The sequence below is a fragment of the Rosa chinensis genome, chromosome 3, assembly GCF_002994745.2.
Source record: "Rosa chinensis cultivar Old Blush chromosome 3, RchiOBHm-V2, whole genome shotgun sequence".
NCBI classification, from domain to species: Eukaryota; Viridiplantae; Streptophyta; class Magnoliopsida; order Rosales; family Rosaceae; genus Rosa; species Rosa chinensis.
Genome location: NC_037090.1, coordinates 11,469,124 through 11,485,918, shown reverse-complemented (window position 1 = coordinate 11,485,918; position 16,795 = coordinate 11,469,124). Strand labels below are relative to the sequence as shown.

Below are 16,795 nucleotides of genomic sequence, written 5' to 3'. Positions count from 1 at the left end.
ACCTTTGACTTCCCTTTTTCCAGCAGCAAATCTTGGAACCACGATTGATTCCTGGGATTACAGTAGCAGAATTCCTGGAGTCACAGCAGCAGCAGGATTCCTGGGATTACAGCAACAGAATTCCTGGGATTACAGCAGCAAGATTTTTGGAATACCAGCTGACCTAAGCCACCACTCTATAATTCGATGGTTATAGTTGCTGTACAGGGGGCACAAGCTAACTACTAAACAACCCAAGCAACTCTCCCACTAAAAGGACAAAAGCCACAACAACCCAAAAACATCAAGCAAGAGATCAAGCGTTATCTCTGAATCCCTAGCCATCAATTCCTCCCAATCAACCTTAACCCAAAAAAAAAAAACCAGAAATCATACCATTGCCGGAATCTCTTCTTCTGAAACTCATGCTTTTCTAGCTCCCACGCCATGCACATCTTGCCAAGTCTTTACTAGAGTTGCACACTAATTCACTACCGTGAACATGGAGAAGAGCTGTCGAGAGTAACACAATAGCAAGCTTCCTAGGATTTTCTGGTCCTTCGAAGTTTACTGGGCCTAGTCTTCACTAACTCAGATAAAGGGGACAAGATTTTGGGCTCGGCTATGGTAATTTCAATGTCGTACAACCCTGATAAAAAATGCCTCTACATTTTGGCGACTTCACTGGGGACTAGGCCATTATTCCAGCAACTAACTTCTTATTCTGGCAGCTAACTTCTTCCTTGCTGGACGCATGCCAAGCTAATCTCTGATCTTGGTAATCAATGTTGGAGCAAGTTATAAACACCTTGTGCAAGTTGTAATCAATGTTGCAATTTACAGAGAGTTTGAGGAGAGAAAAAGTGGATCTGGGCCCTTTTCTCTCTCCTCTATCACCTACTTCCGGTCACCACCGCAACTCACCTCCACTACCACCGTGCTCACAAGCCTTCGGCGAGTCCATCTCAGCCTCCGCGATGTCCGATGATGTCGAGGGTGAGGTCACGCGCCGACACGCATTACCTAGAAATCCTCTCTGAACACCCAGAGTTTTCTCTCTCCTCCACCATGCTCACCGGTCTCAGATAAGTCAAGGCCAGCTTCCACATCGACCACAGAAGCTTGTAGGTGCCTCACACGTCGACGCCGACGACACCAGAATCTGAGCACCCAATTCTCTTCTTCCTCGCTCAGGACAGCGCCATCTAGTCCTCCGTGATGCAAAGTCTAGGCAAACACTATCTCTCTCTGGTCAAACAACTCTAGGCGAACACTATCTCTCGGCAATATTTTAGTATGTTGGCTGCCTTTGTATTACCGGCGGTAGTTCGACGTACCGGCAGTAGTCGCTCGTCATGGCATTTTGGACACTCGTCCCGCCGCAATTACATGTACCAGCAGCAATTTGACTTCCCGGCAACGGTCACTTGTCCCCTCAGCAAGTCGTCATCTTCTCCCGGTGACTCAACTCCCAGAAGTAACCCAATCTCTCGGTGGCCCATCCCGGCAAAATTATTGTTACCGGGTCGACTTTCTCTATTCCGACCCGTCGGGGTCTCACTTGCCTATCATCGGGAGTGACTCGATAACCCAAGGTAGCAGCCACTAGGACACAAAGCCTGTAATCTAAGCACCAGAGATAAGCCAAGGTCACCCAAAATTGATTTGGACACACAAATCTTCACTGGTGCCCTCGTCTCTCAGCGGCAACTCCCCCACCGAGCTAGCCATCTCGGTGACCGAATTCCGGGTACCTTCACATCCCCAGTACCCATGCTCCATCTGACCAGCTCCTCTTGGCAGCAGCTTTTCTTTTCGGTGTCAACTTGGCTCCCCGCCAGCACTTTCCCCTCCCTGCAACTCTACTCTTGGCACTCACTTTGCTTGCAATTGCATGGAAATTGAGAACGTATCAACTAAAAGAAAGCTAAGTTATCTCAGCCTCCTAGTCTAAATTATACCATAATAGTCACTGATTATTCCTTTGACATATACATGCATTATGACAACTCACCAATCATGAAACATATGTATCGCACATCACGTATTAGCTTGCATAGTTATACATAGACACATATTCTTCGTTGGTGGTCATCACCATAATCAATTTTTATTCTTTTCTTTTAAAGCTACAACATATTGCATAAACCTATGACATTTATATTCCTATGCCTATATTAGTGCATGATCGTACATGAGCCCACTACCCATGCCTCTTGATTCTTGAGTTCCATTCAATAAAGATATGTTCAGAAGCATCATATGCTCCCAGCCCCCTGTGCAGTATTCAATTGTACAATTCATGCATAATTCCTATTTGATTATCAGCTTTGAGGCACACATGTCAAACACGACTATGCCATACAGGCCACATGTCTTATCAATATTCAATTAAATATAACACACGACCCCTCACATGTATACCTTGCAGAGCACACGGCTGCACACCTATGCACATCAATCAAGTGCATTTGCTTTACTCATATGTGGTCTCACCGTACCAAACAAACAACATTATTAATTCTATATATTACTCCAAGTTGTACTAAAAAAAAATTGTTGTTACTATTGCCATAAAATCTGTATGATCAGTGCGGGTTGTGTGTCAACCATAACTATTGTTGTATAATCAATTCTTGATTCATCTTTGAGCACGTCCAAATTAGTCTTCTGTCATATGTACAAGATTAACCATTTTTAGTAGTCCCACGAACAATTCAGTCATTTATGCTATCATTCAATATTTCAAACTATATGAAGTCCTAATCACTTGTGCTAATCACTTATTTATTTGAGGAGGTACTATCATCCCAACGAGGCTACTTTGTGTGCAACACCAAATGAGTCACCAGCATATACTAGCCAACATAAAGTCTTACGCACTGACAACTCTATTTGCACGCAAAGGATTTCTGGTGCCTGTTTCTCCAGCCAAAACCATTTGAGTAAGCAATCAATACTCAATCAAGCAGCAAGCAATACTCAATTAAGTCAAAATTATTGGAGCAAGCAATCAATGCTCAGTCAAGCCAATTCCAAGCAAAAGGCAGTATTCATCATCATACGCTCTAAAATAACCAGTATATCAGAATAATATGCTTTGACACTTATGGGCTATGCGATTAAGGCGATCAGTTGCCGCGGTGATCACCGCAATCAGTGAAGATCCACACCTACATCGAAGCTACTTGCTTGTCAAATAGAAATTTGCATGCCTCAGTCACAAATGTGTTCATAATTCATATACAATCCTAAAGCAAAATCTAATGGAAGTCATAAATATGAGCAATATGTTCAAAATTCCATGATGCTACAAGCATTTACTCAAAATTCCTCTGAATCCCTAGCCATCAATTCCTCCCAATGAACCTTAACCCAAAAAAAAAAAAAAAAACTAGAGATCATACCATTGCCGGAATCTCTTCTTCCGAAACTCATGTTTTTCTAGCTCTCATGCCACGCACATCTTGCCGAGTCTATACTAGAGTTGCACACTAATTCACTGCTGTGAACATGGAGAAGAGCTGCCAGGAGTAACACAACAGCACGCTTCCTAGGATTTTATGGTCCTTCGAAGTTTATTAGGCCTAGTCTTCGCTAACTCAGATAAAGGGGACAAGATTTTGGGCTCGGCTATGGTAATTTCACTGTCGTACAACCCTGATCAAAAGCGCCTCTATAGGCTTTTAGTCAGAAATCGTTGTAGATATACTTAGCACATACCGTTAGCACTAAATACACCGTTGTGTATTTAATTCTTCAATAATGGTTTTCACTCAGATGCCGATGAGGTAATATAATTAACACATCACTGTTTGCCTTCAACAACTTTCATACACAACGGTTGTTACAAAAAAAAATGTTGATTTCGAAGATTGATGATAATAAACTTAGCAAGGTAACCTTATGCATCAAATCACAAGTTTCTTAGGTCTTCAATAAGTTTTTCCAAGTTATGGTACGAAGAGCCACTTTCACTAACAGAAGTCCGTGCCAATTTAGCAAATCGATCCACCGACCTTGAAATCACATCTCTTTCTTCACCTTTCATCAAGGCTTTGATCATCTTCTCGATCGTCGATCTATCACAAGTGTCCTTCATATCAATCCCAATCTTCCAAACCTCCCCAACCCATCTACTATTCACCTGTTGATCCCCTATTTGGGGCCAGCAACGCATTGGGACTCCAGCCCACATTGCCTCCAGTGTTGAATTCCACCCGCTATGGGTCAAAAACCCACCCATAGCTTCATGGGCAAGAACCTCTTCTTGTGGGGCCCAATCCACTATAAACCCCCTTTCTTTTGTAGCCGTCTCCAACTCCCCCGGGATCACGTAACTCAGGTGCTCTGCTTCATCACTCCATAACACATCCGACCAAATGACCCATAGAAAAGGGAACCCACTATTAACCAAACTGTGCCAAAACTCTAGTAATTGGACACGTGTTAGCTTCAACAAGCTCCCGAAGCTAACAAAAATAACAGACCCAACACTTTGGGAGTCCAGCCACATCATGCAACGACGGTCTTCTTGGCGCAAAGAGGCTGCAGCGGCGGAGGAGGAAGATAGATTGTTGTCCACGATATGAGATTTAAGGAGAGCATGCAATGGTCCAATGGTGTAAACTTTTGAAAACAAAGAGCCGATGTGGGAGAGAACTGAGGATTCGAGGTCATCGAAGGTGTTGAGTATGAGACTAGAAGCTCAAGTCATGGCTATGGTCTCTTCCATGAAAAACTGGAGCATCGGGTGGTCGGTTGGTACTCTACAAAAACCAGGTAGATCTCTCCGTCGCAAAAGGCCTTCCATCTCGGGAATGCGGCTCACAATCGTATCCATGTCTTCATCTGTTCCAAGTAATTAAAAACATGCATTACTTTCATTATTGCATTCCATGGAAGTTAGAAAGAAGAAAATTAAATCTAATCGAGTTTAATTATATGTGAAACTTTGCTATTAAGATACCTACTAACTCTAGCAGCAAATGCATATACTTAAGGGGAATTCGCTTACGAATGAGAGACTATGCCGCTAGATCAAATGGTATTGGGCAAATTAGTGGTTTTCAATTCACTATTCATCTAAAATTGACAATTATCTTCATTTTATCGATGCACATTTGAAAAATAAGAGAGTATTTAGTGCACCGACGTGTACTTATGCTAACAAGAATGGATGGTTGGATAACATTAATTATAATATTTTTTTATAAAAAAATAAAATTACCTATAATATCAACGACTAAGATCCGCTTATTCATTTGCACCCCGTGCATAGATTAATTAATGTCAATATACTATTTAGACTTTAATATTAGAATAATTAATAAATTTATGAATGAGATTAAATGTAAAATTTGATCATTAGGCAGAGGAATAAGATAAAGTGTTGTAAAATTTCTGAAAATTTTGGTATATGAAGTGAAGGAAAGCGATTGAGTATCAAAAAATAAATAAAAATAAATAAAAAACAAAAATTTGTTGTTGAATTTTTTAGACTTTTTTGGAAAGAAGAAATTAAATAAATTAATTACTTTTAAATGAAAACTAGCCCTTGGTAGCAACCCACACGAGTGTGGGAGCCACAGATCTTGGTCGAGTAATTGAGTTGCTGATTGTGGGTCAGCCTATTGGTCGACTTGTTGGGATTAGTCGATGAGACATGTGGTACATTTGTGGAGAGGATTGTATGCACCGACAGTGCAAGTCTACTGTAGGTTATTTTAATCTCTAAAAAAAAAAATCAACTCATCTAATCCATTCCTTTATATATTTTAATATCAAAAAAATTACATCCATTCATATTACAAGTACCCATGCATTGACGGTGCATGGAATACACTCCCCTTTTTGTATAACAACTTGCACGTAATGGAACATTCTCCACCCACTTATGGTTTACAATAAAGTCAATATTCAGACCAACTCTTGCTCTGGACTTTGAAACTCTATTATGCTTTTTTGTAATAAACTATATCCCTCGTTGAAAATGAGATCTGGAGATGTTAAGATGGCGTTTGGTAACGTTTTCAAGTCATCTTTTTTATTTTATAAAATGAAAATGACTTGAAAATGCGTTCGTTGGTCTGTTTTCAAAAATGCAGAAAATAATTTTTGAAAATAATTTTTTATTTTACTCGTAAAACAGGAAAACGACAAATAGACGTTTTCACCTTTTCATTCTCATATTTTAGAAAACACGGAGATATATTTTCCAAAAAAAAAATAAAAAAAAAGAATGTGCTCTTTTCTTCCATATTCTCACGTTGCTATCTTCTTCTCAGGTCTCTCTCTTATCTCTATTTGCAATCTTCTCTCGTTTTTGAAAATTGTTTTCGGAATAAGCTAACGGACACATTTTCGGATCTCAAAAATCCAATCTTGTTTTCTCGTTTTTATTTTCAAAACCGGTTTTTGAAAAATCCTTTTTAAAAACGTTACGGGACAAGTCCTTAAGTGTTGAAAATAAACTATTTATATCACATTTATAGATGACCTAAAAAACTCCTCAATTCGACCATGTATCATAGTAGTTTAAGTCTTCCATGTATGAGTGAGAGGTCTAGAAAATAATATATTGTTGAAGTATGTATGTATGTGTATAATCCCCAATTTCTTTGTGATATGTTCATATCTCCTAGTTGTGGTAATTAAGTTGTCTCCTAGTTTGACCCCAAAAAAAAAAAGTTGTGTCTTCTCAAAAAGAAAAAGAACAAAAGCTGTGGTAATAAACACACACGTTTTTGTACTTCATGTAGACAACATAGGTAAATGCTAATAAAAACAAAATATTTCTGTTTTTTTTTTTTACTTCATTTTGTGTATGTTAAACATGGCCACTTGATTATCACAAATCCATAACCGCGATAGGTTAAATTAAAGGAAATTAGCATTCCTCCACACATGCTCTGCATGTGCAAGTAAAATTATTTCGTAAAATTATTACCCAGTAAAATTATTATTATTATTATTTTCTTCAGAAAATAAAAAAGAAAAGATAATGGAAGAAAACCAACAGAGAGAAAAGTGTGTTGTGGGATTTATTTAGTTTATTTTTATTAATAAAAATATAATTTGTAATTGTAGTAATAGATCTTGTGATTTAATTAATTCTTAAAGTATTTTAATCTCTTAAGGTCATTTCTGTCAAAATTTTTGATTTTGACTAACAAAACTTCTTCTCTTAATAATATTATAGATAAAAAACGATTGGCATACAGCCAGAAGTTTTTTTTTTCCTTTTCGTGATGCTTAAGCTATGGCAAGCAGTTACTGACCTCCAAAAGGCAGTTGAGCTTCTTCAATAAGCTTGGGGATGCATAAGTTACACAAGAAGCTTGCAGCGCTGATGAAGCGGAGGGCAATGACGGGAATTCGCAGCTCCTCTGCCACATCAATTGCGAAAGACATGATCCCGTCCGTTATCACACAACCCAAAGGAGGCAGCTGAGCTACGGGGTCGTCGACGTCGTTTTTGCTCATGAGGGAGACCAAGAGTTGATGCAGGAGCGGCGCCATTTTGGACCTCAAGGACGTGATTATGTCCATGTAATTAGAGTAAACGGAGCGTGGATGATCGGAAGGGAGGCCGTCGGAGATGGAGTGGAAGTGGAGAGTAGGGAATCGGCCGGAGAGAGCTTGGCGTTGGGTGAGTTGGCGGTGGTTGTGCTCAGTGTTGAGGAAGGTGACGTGGATACCGGAGTGGCAGAGTAGCTGTGCCAAGGCTAGCATGGGCTTGATGTGGCCTTGTGCTGGGAAGGGCAACAGTAGTACGTGTGGTTGTGGCTGGAGCTCCATCTGCATCTCCATAAGAAAAACCCAAGCTTCGATTCAAATGAGGTGCAAAATGCGAAGCTTTGGTTTTTGGAGAGTATAATATTGATGATAAGATCGGATGTAGTGAAAGAGAGTGGGTGGCATATGTCCAATCCGTACCAAATAATAATTATCATTATCATCGTCCTCTTATTATTATTTTTTTGGTCGAAAGCTAGCATCAATTAACAAGGCTCAAAGCCAAACAACATTACAAGGGACACAACTCAATACAGACAGTGGCGGAACCAGGATTTAACTTTTAGGGGGGTCCAAAATGTATTACAACCAAATTATTATAACATAATTTGAAAGTAAAAAAATCACAGTATAACAATAAAAAAAATTGTATATTTGTAACCAAAAAAAATAAATAAATAAATTGTATATAAACAACAACTATAATCAAATAAAGCATAAAAGAGAATTGAAAAATTAAAATGGTACAAGGACTTAATTGAAGATTTGATCAATGAAATAATAAATAAATATAGATAAGTAAGAAAGAGAATCATATTACTGCAAAAAAAAACAAAAAACAAAAAAAGAGTATCGCGAAACACTATGAATGATGAAATTATACAATACTTCTATTACTTTCTGCAAATTGATAATTTGAAAGAAAGAGATACCAATTGATTCCAATTAATATAGAGAAGCCATAAAAAACCTAGTTAATGACTTGGGGAATATTTTGATTTTGTTTTCTTATTATATTAATTCTTTATGAAATGATTACTATTATTACCTTTTTGTAACTATAAAAAAACTGATGACCACGTCGGTTGGGGGGTTGAGTACATTACAAATATAATTAAGAATGTAATTATAGGGTTTAGTAGCAATTTAATTATGAATGTATATGCTTTAATTAATAACTAATATATAAATATGTATGTGTGTGAAAAGGCTTGGGGGGGGGGGGGGTCTGGACCCCGTCAGGCCGAACAGTAATTCCGCCCCTGAATACAGACAAAGTCTGCAAAGCATGATCCAGATGGTCATTTGCCAGAACAAGCAAGACCATAGAAATCAACATACAAGAAAGAAAACAGCCGAAAACAAAAAGGCCAAAGCAGCCCAAAAAACCCAAATCTTAATCAAAGCTTCTTCTTCATCTCCAACTTGCAGCCACCATAGCAGATTCGACTCCGGAGCTCCGACGGAAGTCATGAGCAAGGGATGGTAACCAAGGGTGGTCGGCAGAGATGAGGAGGACAGAGCCTCCGTACATTCTCCAATTGACCGATTACGAGAAGATCTCGCATAAAAGGATAACAACAACCAAACCAAGATAGATCTTAGCAAAGAAAGCTGAGATCTGAAGAGGTGGTTGCAGAGGAGGTGGAACTCTTCCATGGCAGAGCAAGGTAGACAAGAAGAAGGAGATCTGTTCACGGTTTGGACATCTTGAGGAGCAAAGGCAGAACAAAAACTGAGAATGACCATGAGAACAAAACTGAGAATAAATCTTAGAGATTCATATCTAAGATCTAAAAGCATATTTGAAACAGTGAGGACAAAATCAGATGCAAAAGAAGAGGAAAACAAGGAAATCAAAACACCACTTGGGTGAGGAATCACCACAGAGGATGAGGAATCACCACATGGGTGAGGAAAATTTGGGGAAAAAAAGGTTGCTACAGAGAAGGGAGAGCCTGGGTATGAGAGAAGCAGGAGCTTCTCTCACTAAAATAAACAGTACTCGACTCTCATTCAAGTGGTACTTTATCATCGTCCATTGGATTAGGCTTTTTGTCAGGAAATAGTGCAAAACTAAACTCTATGTATGCTTGTCATGTTTTTCTTATTTACGTTAAAATTTCCTTGCGGATAGTATAAAGTTACGTATAAAATTGAAATGAATATAATTCTAAGTGAAAGAGAGTTGGCATAGGTCCAATCCATACCGAATAGTCATTATCATTGTCCATTCAGTTTGGTTTTTTGTCAAGAAGTATTGCAGAGCTAAACTTTTTGTGCTTGTCATGCTTCTCTTATTTATGTTAAAATCCCCCCACAGATATTATAAAGTTATGTATCTAATTCAAATGAATATAATTGTAAGTTTTTTTTTTTGAAAGGATTGAGAAAGTAGGGAATTTCAACTAAACACGCGTGGACGGCATATATCCATGATCCAACAGTGTATGAACATTATAGGAAATTTCTATTGTGTTCTTTATAGGGACTCACATGGTGTTGGATCAATTATTGAAGATAATGTAGTAGTCATACATAGTGAAAGAGAATTGGCATAGGTCCAATCCATACTGAATAGTCATTATCATTGTCCATTGGGTTTGGCTTTTTATTAGGAAATAGGGCGAGCTAAACTTTTTGTGCTTGTCATGCTTCTCTTATTTACATTAAAATCTTCCCGCGGATAGTATATTATGTACGTATCTAATTCAAATGAAAATAATTGTAAGTTTTTTGATAAAAGGGTTGAGAAAGTAGGGAATTTCAACTTTACATGCGTGCACGGGATATACACATGATCCGATAGAGTATGAGCATTGCGGAGACTTTCTACTATGTTCTTTGCAAGGTCTCACATAACACTGGATCATGCGTGTATACATGTATAGAAGAATTTTCAAATAAAGTATTCATTTATCTATAAATTGGCTCAACGTATAGATTTGTATATTCTAATGTAATAAAACTTTACCATGCTATTAAAATTCTTAGATTCGTATGAGACGTCTTCAGCAAATTGAAAGTTTTAAAAGAAGCTAACATTCTCATGAAAAATCCTGAGTTTGTCTAATGGTGTCTGTCATTTTTTATATCAATGCATCACAGTATCATGTCAAGTTTTTTCTGACACTACATTAATTTTATTTGATTATTTATTTATTTTTAATACGTGCTTAAGCTTATGACAATATGAGCTAGCTTGAATGGTTTTAGTTAGAGGAGCATCAGAGGTGACACGCGCAAGAAAGATGCAACTTTAATTGGACACATTAATGAATGGTGGGTGAGTGAAGATCTTTAGATAAGTATAGCTTTTCAAGCGAGTAGGACATGATTGTGAAGTCCTAACTGAACTTCTTGCATATACAAGTATGAAACTGTGAATCTTATACAAATCAAATCATAAATTTCTCTCAAGTATTGAATAAGTTTCTCTAGGTTATGATATGAAGAGCCACTTTCACTCACAGAAGTTTGCGCCAGTTTTGCAAATTGATCAACCGACCTTGAAATCATATCTCTTTCTTTACCTTCCATTAAGGTTTTGATCATCTTCTCGATCGTCGATCTATCACATGTGTCCTTCATGTCAACCCCAATCTTCCAAACCTCTCCAACCCATCTACTATTCACCTGTTGGTCGGCTAGTTGGGGCCAGCAAAGCATTGGGACTCCGGCCCAAATTGCCTCCAGTGTTGAATTCCACCCGCTATGGGTCAAAAACCCAACCACAGTTTCATGGGCCAGGACCTCTTCTTGCGGGGCCCAATCCACTATAAACCCCCGTTCTTTTGTACCTATCTCCAACTCTGCCGGGGTCAGGTGACTTGCGTGCTCTGCTGCGCTACTCCGTAGCAAATCTGAGCGGATGACCCATAGAAAAGGGGACCCACTATTAACCAATCCGTGCCAAAACTCTAGTAATTGAACACGTGTTAGTTTCACTACACTTCCGAAGCTCACGAAAATTACAGACCCAACCCTTTGGGAGTCCAGCCACATCATGCAACGACGGTCTTCTTGGCGCAAAGAGGCGGCGGCGGAGGATGAGGAAGATGGGTTGTCGTCCACGAAACGGGATTTGAGGAGAGCATGCAATGGTCCGACGGTGTAAATATTTGAAAATCGAGAGGCAATGTGGGAGAGAACTGAGGACTCGAGGTCGTCGAAGGTGTTAATAATGAGACTGGAAGCTCGAGTTATGGATCTGGCCTCTTCCATGTAAAACTGCATAACCGGGTGCTCGATTGGTAATCTGCAAGTACTCGGTAGGTCCCTTCGTCGTAAAAGGCATTCCATCCCAAGAATGCCTCTCACCGTCATATCCATATCTTCATCTGTTCAAAGTAATTAAAAACATGCATTTTTTTCACGAGTGCAATCAAATATAAAACTAATTAGAAACATGAAAATTGAATCTAATCAAATTTAATATTTGTGACAAATTTTCTTTTCAAATACCATCTAACTCTAGGAGCAAATGTACTAAGGGAACGAATTTATCTAAAATTAGCAATTATCAATGTGATACTTATCTATAATTGACGATCATATATAACCGAGATAGGATAAAAACATGCAAGGAAACGAATCAATCATTGGCCAGTATGGCAGGCAGTTACTGACCTCCAAAAGGCAGCTGAGCTTCTTCAATTAGCTTGGGGATGCATGAGTCACACCAGAAGCTGCAAGCGCTGGTGGTGCGGAAGGCAATCACGGGAATCCCGACCTCCTCCGCCGCTTCAATTGCGAAACACATGAGCCAGTCTGTTATCACACAGCCCAAAGGAGGCAGCTGAGCTGCAGAGCCGACGTCGATTTTGCTTGTGAGGGAGACCAGGAGTTGATGCAGGAGTGGCGCCGTTTTGGACCTCAAGGACGTGACTATGTCCATGAAATTAGAGGAAAGGGAGCGTGGATTATCGGAGGGGAGGTTGTCGGAGATGGAGTGGAAGTGGAGAGTAGGGAATCGGGCGGAGAGGGCTTGGCGTTGGGTGAGCTGGCGGTGGTTGTGCTCGGTGTTGAGGAAGGTGACGTGGATGCCGGCGTGGCAGAGAAGCTGCGCCAAGGCTAGCATGGGCTTGATGTGGCCTTGTGCTGGGAAGGGCAGTAGTAGCACGTGTGGCTGGAGCTTCATATGCGTCTCCATGAGAGAAAGCCTAGCTTCCGATACAGCAGACTAGTAAATGAGCCCGTGCTTTGGTGCGGGTTTTTTTGTGACTAATCGGAAAGGGGTCATCTGTTTTCAGGTATTCTTCCAATAAGTCGTAGTTCGGTATTGAAATTTCAGCCTCTAGCTCCTGCATCAAGGTGAAGAAAGTAACAAATAAACTTTCAACTTTAACTCGTTTCATATTACAGATGCTAGCTAGAATGATCTCAGATTCTCAAGGAACGTGTTTATTTGAGCAAATTCTGTTACTGCAATCATTACTTAAATTACCTAAAACCTGGTGAGCGGTGAGCCTTTTCGAAGGACCTTTACAGAGCATTCCTCGATCGATTCAGCTTTCGAGATCGAATTGTATGTTGTAGGGCAGTAGAGAAGGCATCAAGATGGTTGCTTTGTCCTAACAATGGTGGGTATGGTGGATAGGGTTATATCTATCATCTGATGCAATTGTATGATTGGGGAAGCTGCATGCAAACTCACCACTAATATGAATTGTCAGGCTCTCTGGGGCTCTGGGCTTTGTCTTTTGGAGGTGGAAGAAGAGTCGGTGGAGTGGAGCCGTGAGGGAGTGAAAAACCAGAAATTAGGTGGAAGAAGAGTCTGACTAGTGGATATATTACAACTGAACGAGAAGCATTTAGTTGAGATTGGTGGAGATTGGTTGGCACAACGGGGAAGCCACCTAGCTGTTGTCTCGCCTGCAAAAGTTCCAGCCCTCGGAGTCCGGACTGCAATTTGTTAGGCTTTTTTTGGCAAAGGACAAAAGGACAACTTAATTTCTTTTATTTTTTTTAAATTTAATTTATTAAAACTTGTAAAAAATTATAATAAACGGATTTATTAAATTATACTAAAATGTTTAGCTTCTGTTTTTTTTTTTGACACAAATGTTGAGCAATTTATGATGAAAGAAATGTGTAATTTTTATAAGAAGAAAAAATAAGTAATCATTTAAAGTTAATTATAAAAGAAAATCTTATTTTAATTAAAACTAGCATGATCCCATACACTGTGAGAGAACTTTTTCAAAAAAAAAAAAAATTCAAAAAGTGTGGAGAGGTAGTTAAAACTTGAAAGTAGTGGGAACGGATAGAAACTCACGTTTCATGCCACTTTTATTTATTTATTTTATTATTTTGGTTTCCAAATTGACTTTAGTGTCTTTATTGATTTTTTTTGTTTCAAAGTATTTTAATAGTTGAGGGGTAAATCAGTAAAAAAAATCAGCTACGGAAAGCGAACCCTTCTCTCTTAATAATAGCATAGATAAGTATGCATTTTAATTTTATTAAGTAATCGAGTAATCGATATATTTGAAATTATTCATGTATTTACTAATGTTAAATCTATTGATTTCCAATAATTTTTGATTGCCTAAAATCTTTATATATACATATTAATGTTGTCTACCATGTTTATTGATTATAGCAAAAAATATGCCTTCCAAAATGAATATGGTGGAGGAATTAGAATTTTGCAAATTTGACCATTAGATGTGATTCAAACGGGGAAATATGGCTATGGTAAAAAATTTAAATGTTTTCGTCATCGTTTTAGTCTCAATCCATGTAGTCAACCATAAACTCTCAATACCCATCAATCTAAAACACTTGTAACCACTCTCTCGCAACTTTTTTTCTTGATGAGTAAGCACTCACACTCTAGAGGGAACAAGGTGTATGACGTCATGTAAAAAATTCGGGATGTTTATCTCCCCATGATTCGGCTGCTTTTAGAGAAGCATGAGCGTATTGGGTTGACGTCTTTGACCAATATGCATAAGACGATTGATTGAGATAATTTTTTTACACGGTATCTATTAATATGCGTTAAATATATAAGTAATGCCAAAACTATCAATTTTCAATTTTGATCATTTAGGTAACACACAATCTTTATATGGTACTAATATTGTTTAGCATGTTTATTGGTTGTACAGAAAATTATACATTCCAAAATGAATAAGGTGGATAAAATAGAATTTGACAAATTTGACCTTTGCATGTGATCAAGGCAGAGAAATATGGATATGGTAAAAAAAAATTACATATTTTTGTTGTCGTTTAATCCTCGATTCACGTGATCAATTCTAAACTCTAAATACCCATCAAATTAAAATGCTCATAACCACTCCCTCGCAACTTTTTTTTCTCGATTAGTCAACTCTCACACTCATGCAAAAAATTTGGGACTTCATCTCCCTATGATTCGGCTCCCCTTAAGGAAGCAGGAGCATATATTGGATTGACCTCTTATGAAAATAACGGCTGACCGAGTTAATTTTTTTACGTGATACATATTAATACGTGTTAAATATATAGATAATGCCAAATCTATCGATTTTTAATTTTGATCATTTGGGTCGCACAAAATCTTTATATGCCTACTAATATTATTTAGCTTGTTTATTGCACTACAAGAAAAATGACCTTTTGCAAGGAATTTTTTCCTTGTAAAAAACTGAAAATTCCTTGCATTAACCCAAATGCAAGGAATGTTCCTTACATTTGAGTCCTTGCAAAGAGGCCCTTGCAAAAGAGCAAATACAACGACCCAAAATTCCTTGCATTTGAGTTCACCAAATGCAAGGAATTGTTCATCTCAAATGCAAGAAATTGAACACCTAAGGTTAACCATGGTTAGCTGATATACAAGGAAAATTCCTTGCATATCATTCCTTGCATTTAATATTATAAAAATTTAAAAAAAAAAACTAAAAAAAAGAACTGTACCCCAATGTCATTCCAGACCTTCTTTTTATTCCTTGAATTAAAAATAATTATTTTGTTTGTACATCAATAATTAAGGCTACACTAATCTATAACAAGATTAGCAAAATAAGATACATATGCACAAATAGACACAAGACCAAAAATTAGCAAATGCAAATCACTGAAGCTTGGGGTGAGTGTATTCTTGTGTGGGAAAAGTCATCCCAACTCATCTGTTCCAGAAATCCCCTCAAAAAATTCTATTTGAGCCTTCAAGTGGTCATTTCCTTGCTTCAATCTGAGAATATTGGAAGAAACCCAAAATATGAACTTCAAAACAATCAATGTAAAAGTGCAACAATAACAACCACAGTTTATTTCAAACCCCACATGTGAGATAATACAGTAGAAAATGTAGTTTAACAGAAGCCAAAGGCTGCTGGAATATTTTAAGTTCTTGTGTTCATATTTTGGTCTGTTCCATAAAGACCCTTGATCAGATCCATGACCTCTAGGAAAATAGGATCTGCCCTGCTCCTCCCCTTGGAAGCAAACATGTTGTTATTGATCCCACTAGGTAGTATTCCCGCGCGATGCTGCGGGTTTATGCTATGGGTTTAATTTTTTTTCTACTGATTTATACTATGGGTTTAATTTTTTTTCTACTAAGAACATTGTTTCATACTGAGAACCTTCTTAAGATAAATGATATTGTCTAAACAATCTCATATGTTATGATCCTCACATCCATACCTGAAAAAATTCATAGATATTCATGTATAAACCAACAAAAGGAAAATCATTGATGACAGGAAATACAAATCATCTCAAGCTGAATTAAGGGGAAATTATTCAATACCTTATAGCAGCAGCTTTGATGTCTTGAAAAGCAACCACCTTTTCATCCTACAACCTCTTGCTATGCGTAGGCATACTTTTTGCCTTGTAGGCCAATCCAATTTTTGGACACCTTTCTCTTCCTCTGGACATGCAAGTAACATAGATTTCCAATCAATTAAATTGCTTGATAAATCATTTTAGTATCTTTTTTTTTTCTAGATCAGATATGCTTACCAAACAAAGAATGTGCATAGCTGTTATTTTCCATGTATTCGTATACCAACAGTATTTAATTTCCTTCAATGCAGCAATTGTATAACCTAACCACATTTGGATGTTGTAAACCAGATATCATGCTACTTCATTCACAAACTCATGATTTTCTCGGTTTGATTTTGAAAAGAGTTGCCTGCAATTGTAGTGCCATCCAATAATATGCCCTGCATCGAACATGTTATCCAATTTTCGATCATTATGAAATTAAGGCCTATAAATTAAGATAGTAAATGAAACCTACAGTACCTTATCGACACAACCAAAATTGCTCACCAATTTTGTTTACAGGATCAAA

The 16,795-nt window shown here is 38.0% G+C and overlaps 3 protein-coding genes across 3 annotated transcripts; all 3 read right to left on the bottom strand.

Moving 5' to 3' along the window:
• Positions 1-3,895: 3,895 nt before the first annotated feature.
• LOC112194113 (7-deoxyloganetic acid glucosyltransferase-like) lies at positions 3,896-4,495 on the bottom strand. The gene has a single exon (XM_024334368.1). The coding sequence runs from the start codon at positions 4,493-4,495 to the stop codon at positions 3,896-3,898; it is 600 nt and encodes a 199-aa protein (XP_024190136.1).
• A 159-nt stretch (positions 4,496-4,654) lies between these two features.
• On the bottom strand, positions 4,655-9,579 carry LOC112191324 (7-deoxyloganetic acid glucosyltransferase). The gene is made up of 2 exons (XM_024330640.2): positions 7,260-9,579; positions 4,655-4,830 (listed from the first exon to the last, which is right to left on the bottom strand). The coding sequence occupies exons 1-2, from the start codon at positions 7,789-7,791 to the stop codon at positions 4,688-4,690; spliced, it is 675 nt and encodes a 224-aa protein (XP_024186408.1). The 5' UTR covers positions 7,792-9,579; the 3' UTR covers positions 4,655-4,687.
• Positions 9,580-10,777: 1,198 nt separating this feature from the next.
• On the bottom strand, positions 10,778-13,348 carry LOC112191756 (7-deoxyloganetic acid glucosyltransferase). The gene is made up of 3 exons (XM_024331157.2): positions 12,944-13,348; positions 12,127-12,800; positions 10,778-11,837 (listed from the first exon to the last, which is right to left on the bottom strand). Exons 2-3 carry the CDS (start codon positions 12,647-12,649, stop codon positions 10,816-10,818), a joined length of 1,545 nt encoding a protein of 514 aa, XP_024186925.1. The 5' UTR covers positions 12,650-12,800; positions 12,944-13,348; the 3' UTR covers positions 10,778-10,815.
• Between the last annotated feature and the right edge of the window lie 3,447 nt (positions 13,349-16,795).

What these genes read in the sequence shown, in the direction of transcription:
- LOC112191324 (XM_024330640.2), bottom strand. Translation starts at nt 7,791, where the DNA reads ATGGAGATGCAGATGGAGCTCCAGCCACAACCACACGTACTACTGTTG. An exon ending in AGCTCAACTGCCTTTTGGAG is followed by an intron (nt 4,831 to 7,259) that starts GTCAGTAACTGC and finishes TACTTGGAACAG; the next exon opens with ATGAAGACATGGATACGATT.
- LOC112194113 (XM_024334368.1), bottom strand. Translation starts at nt 4,495, where the DNA reads ATGTGGCTGGACTCCCAAAGTGTTGGGTCTGTTATTTTTGTTAGCTTC.
- LOC112191756 (XM_024331157.2), bottom strand. Translation starts at nt 12,649, where the DNA reads ATGGAGACGCATATGAAGCTCCAGCCACACGTGCTACTACTGCCCTTC. An exon ending in AGCTCAGCTGCCTTTTGGAG is followed by an intron (nt 11,838 to 12,126) that starts GTCAGTAACTGC and finishes TACTTTGAACAG; the next exon opens with ATGAAGATATGGATATGACG.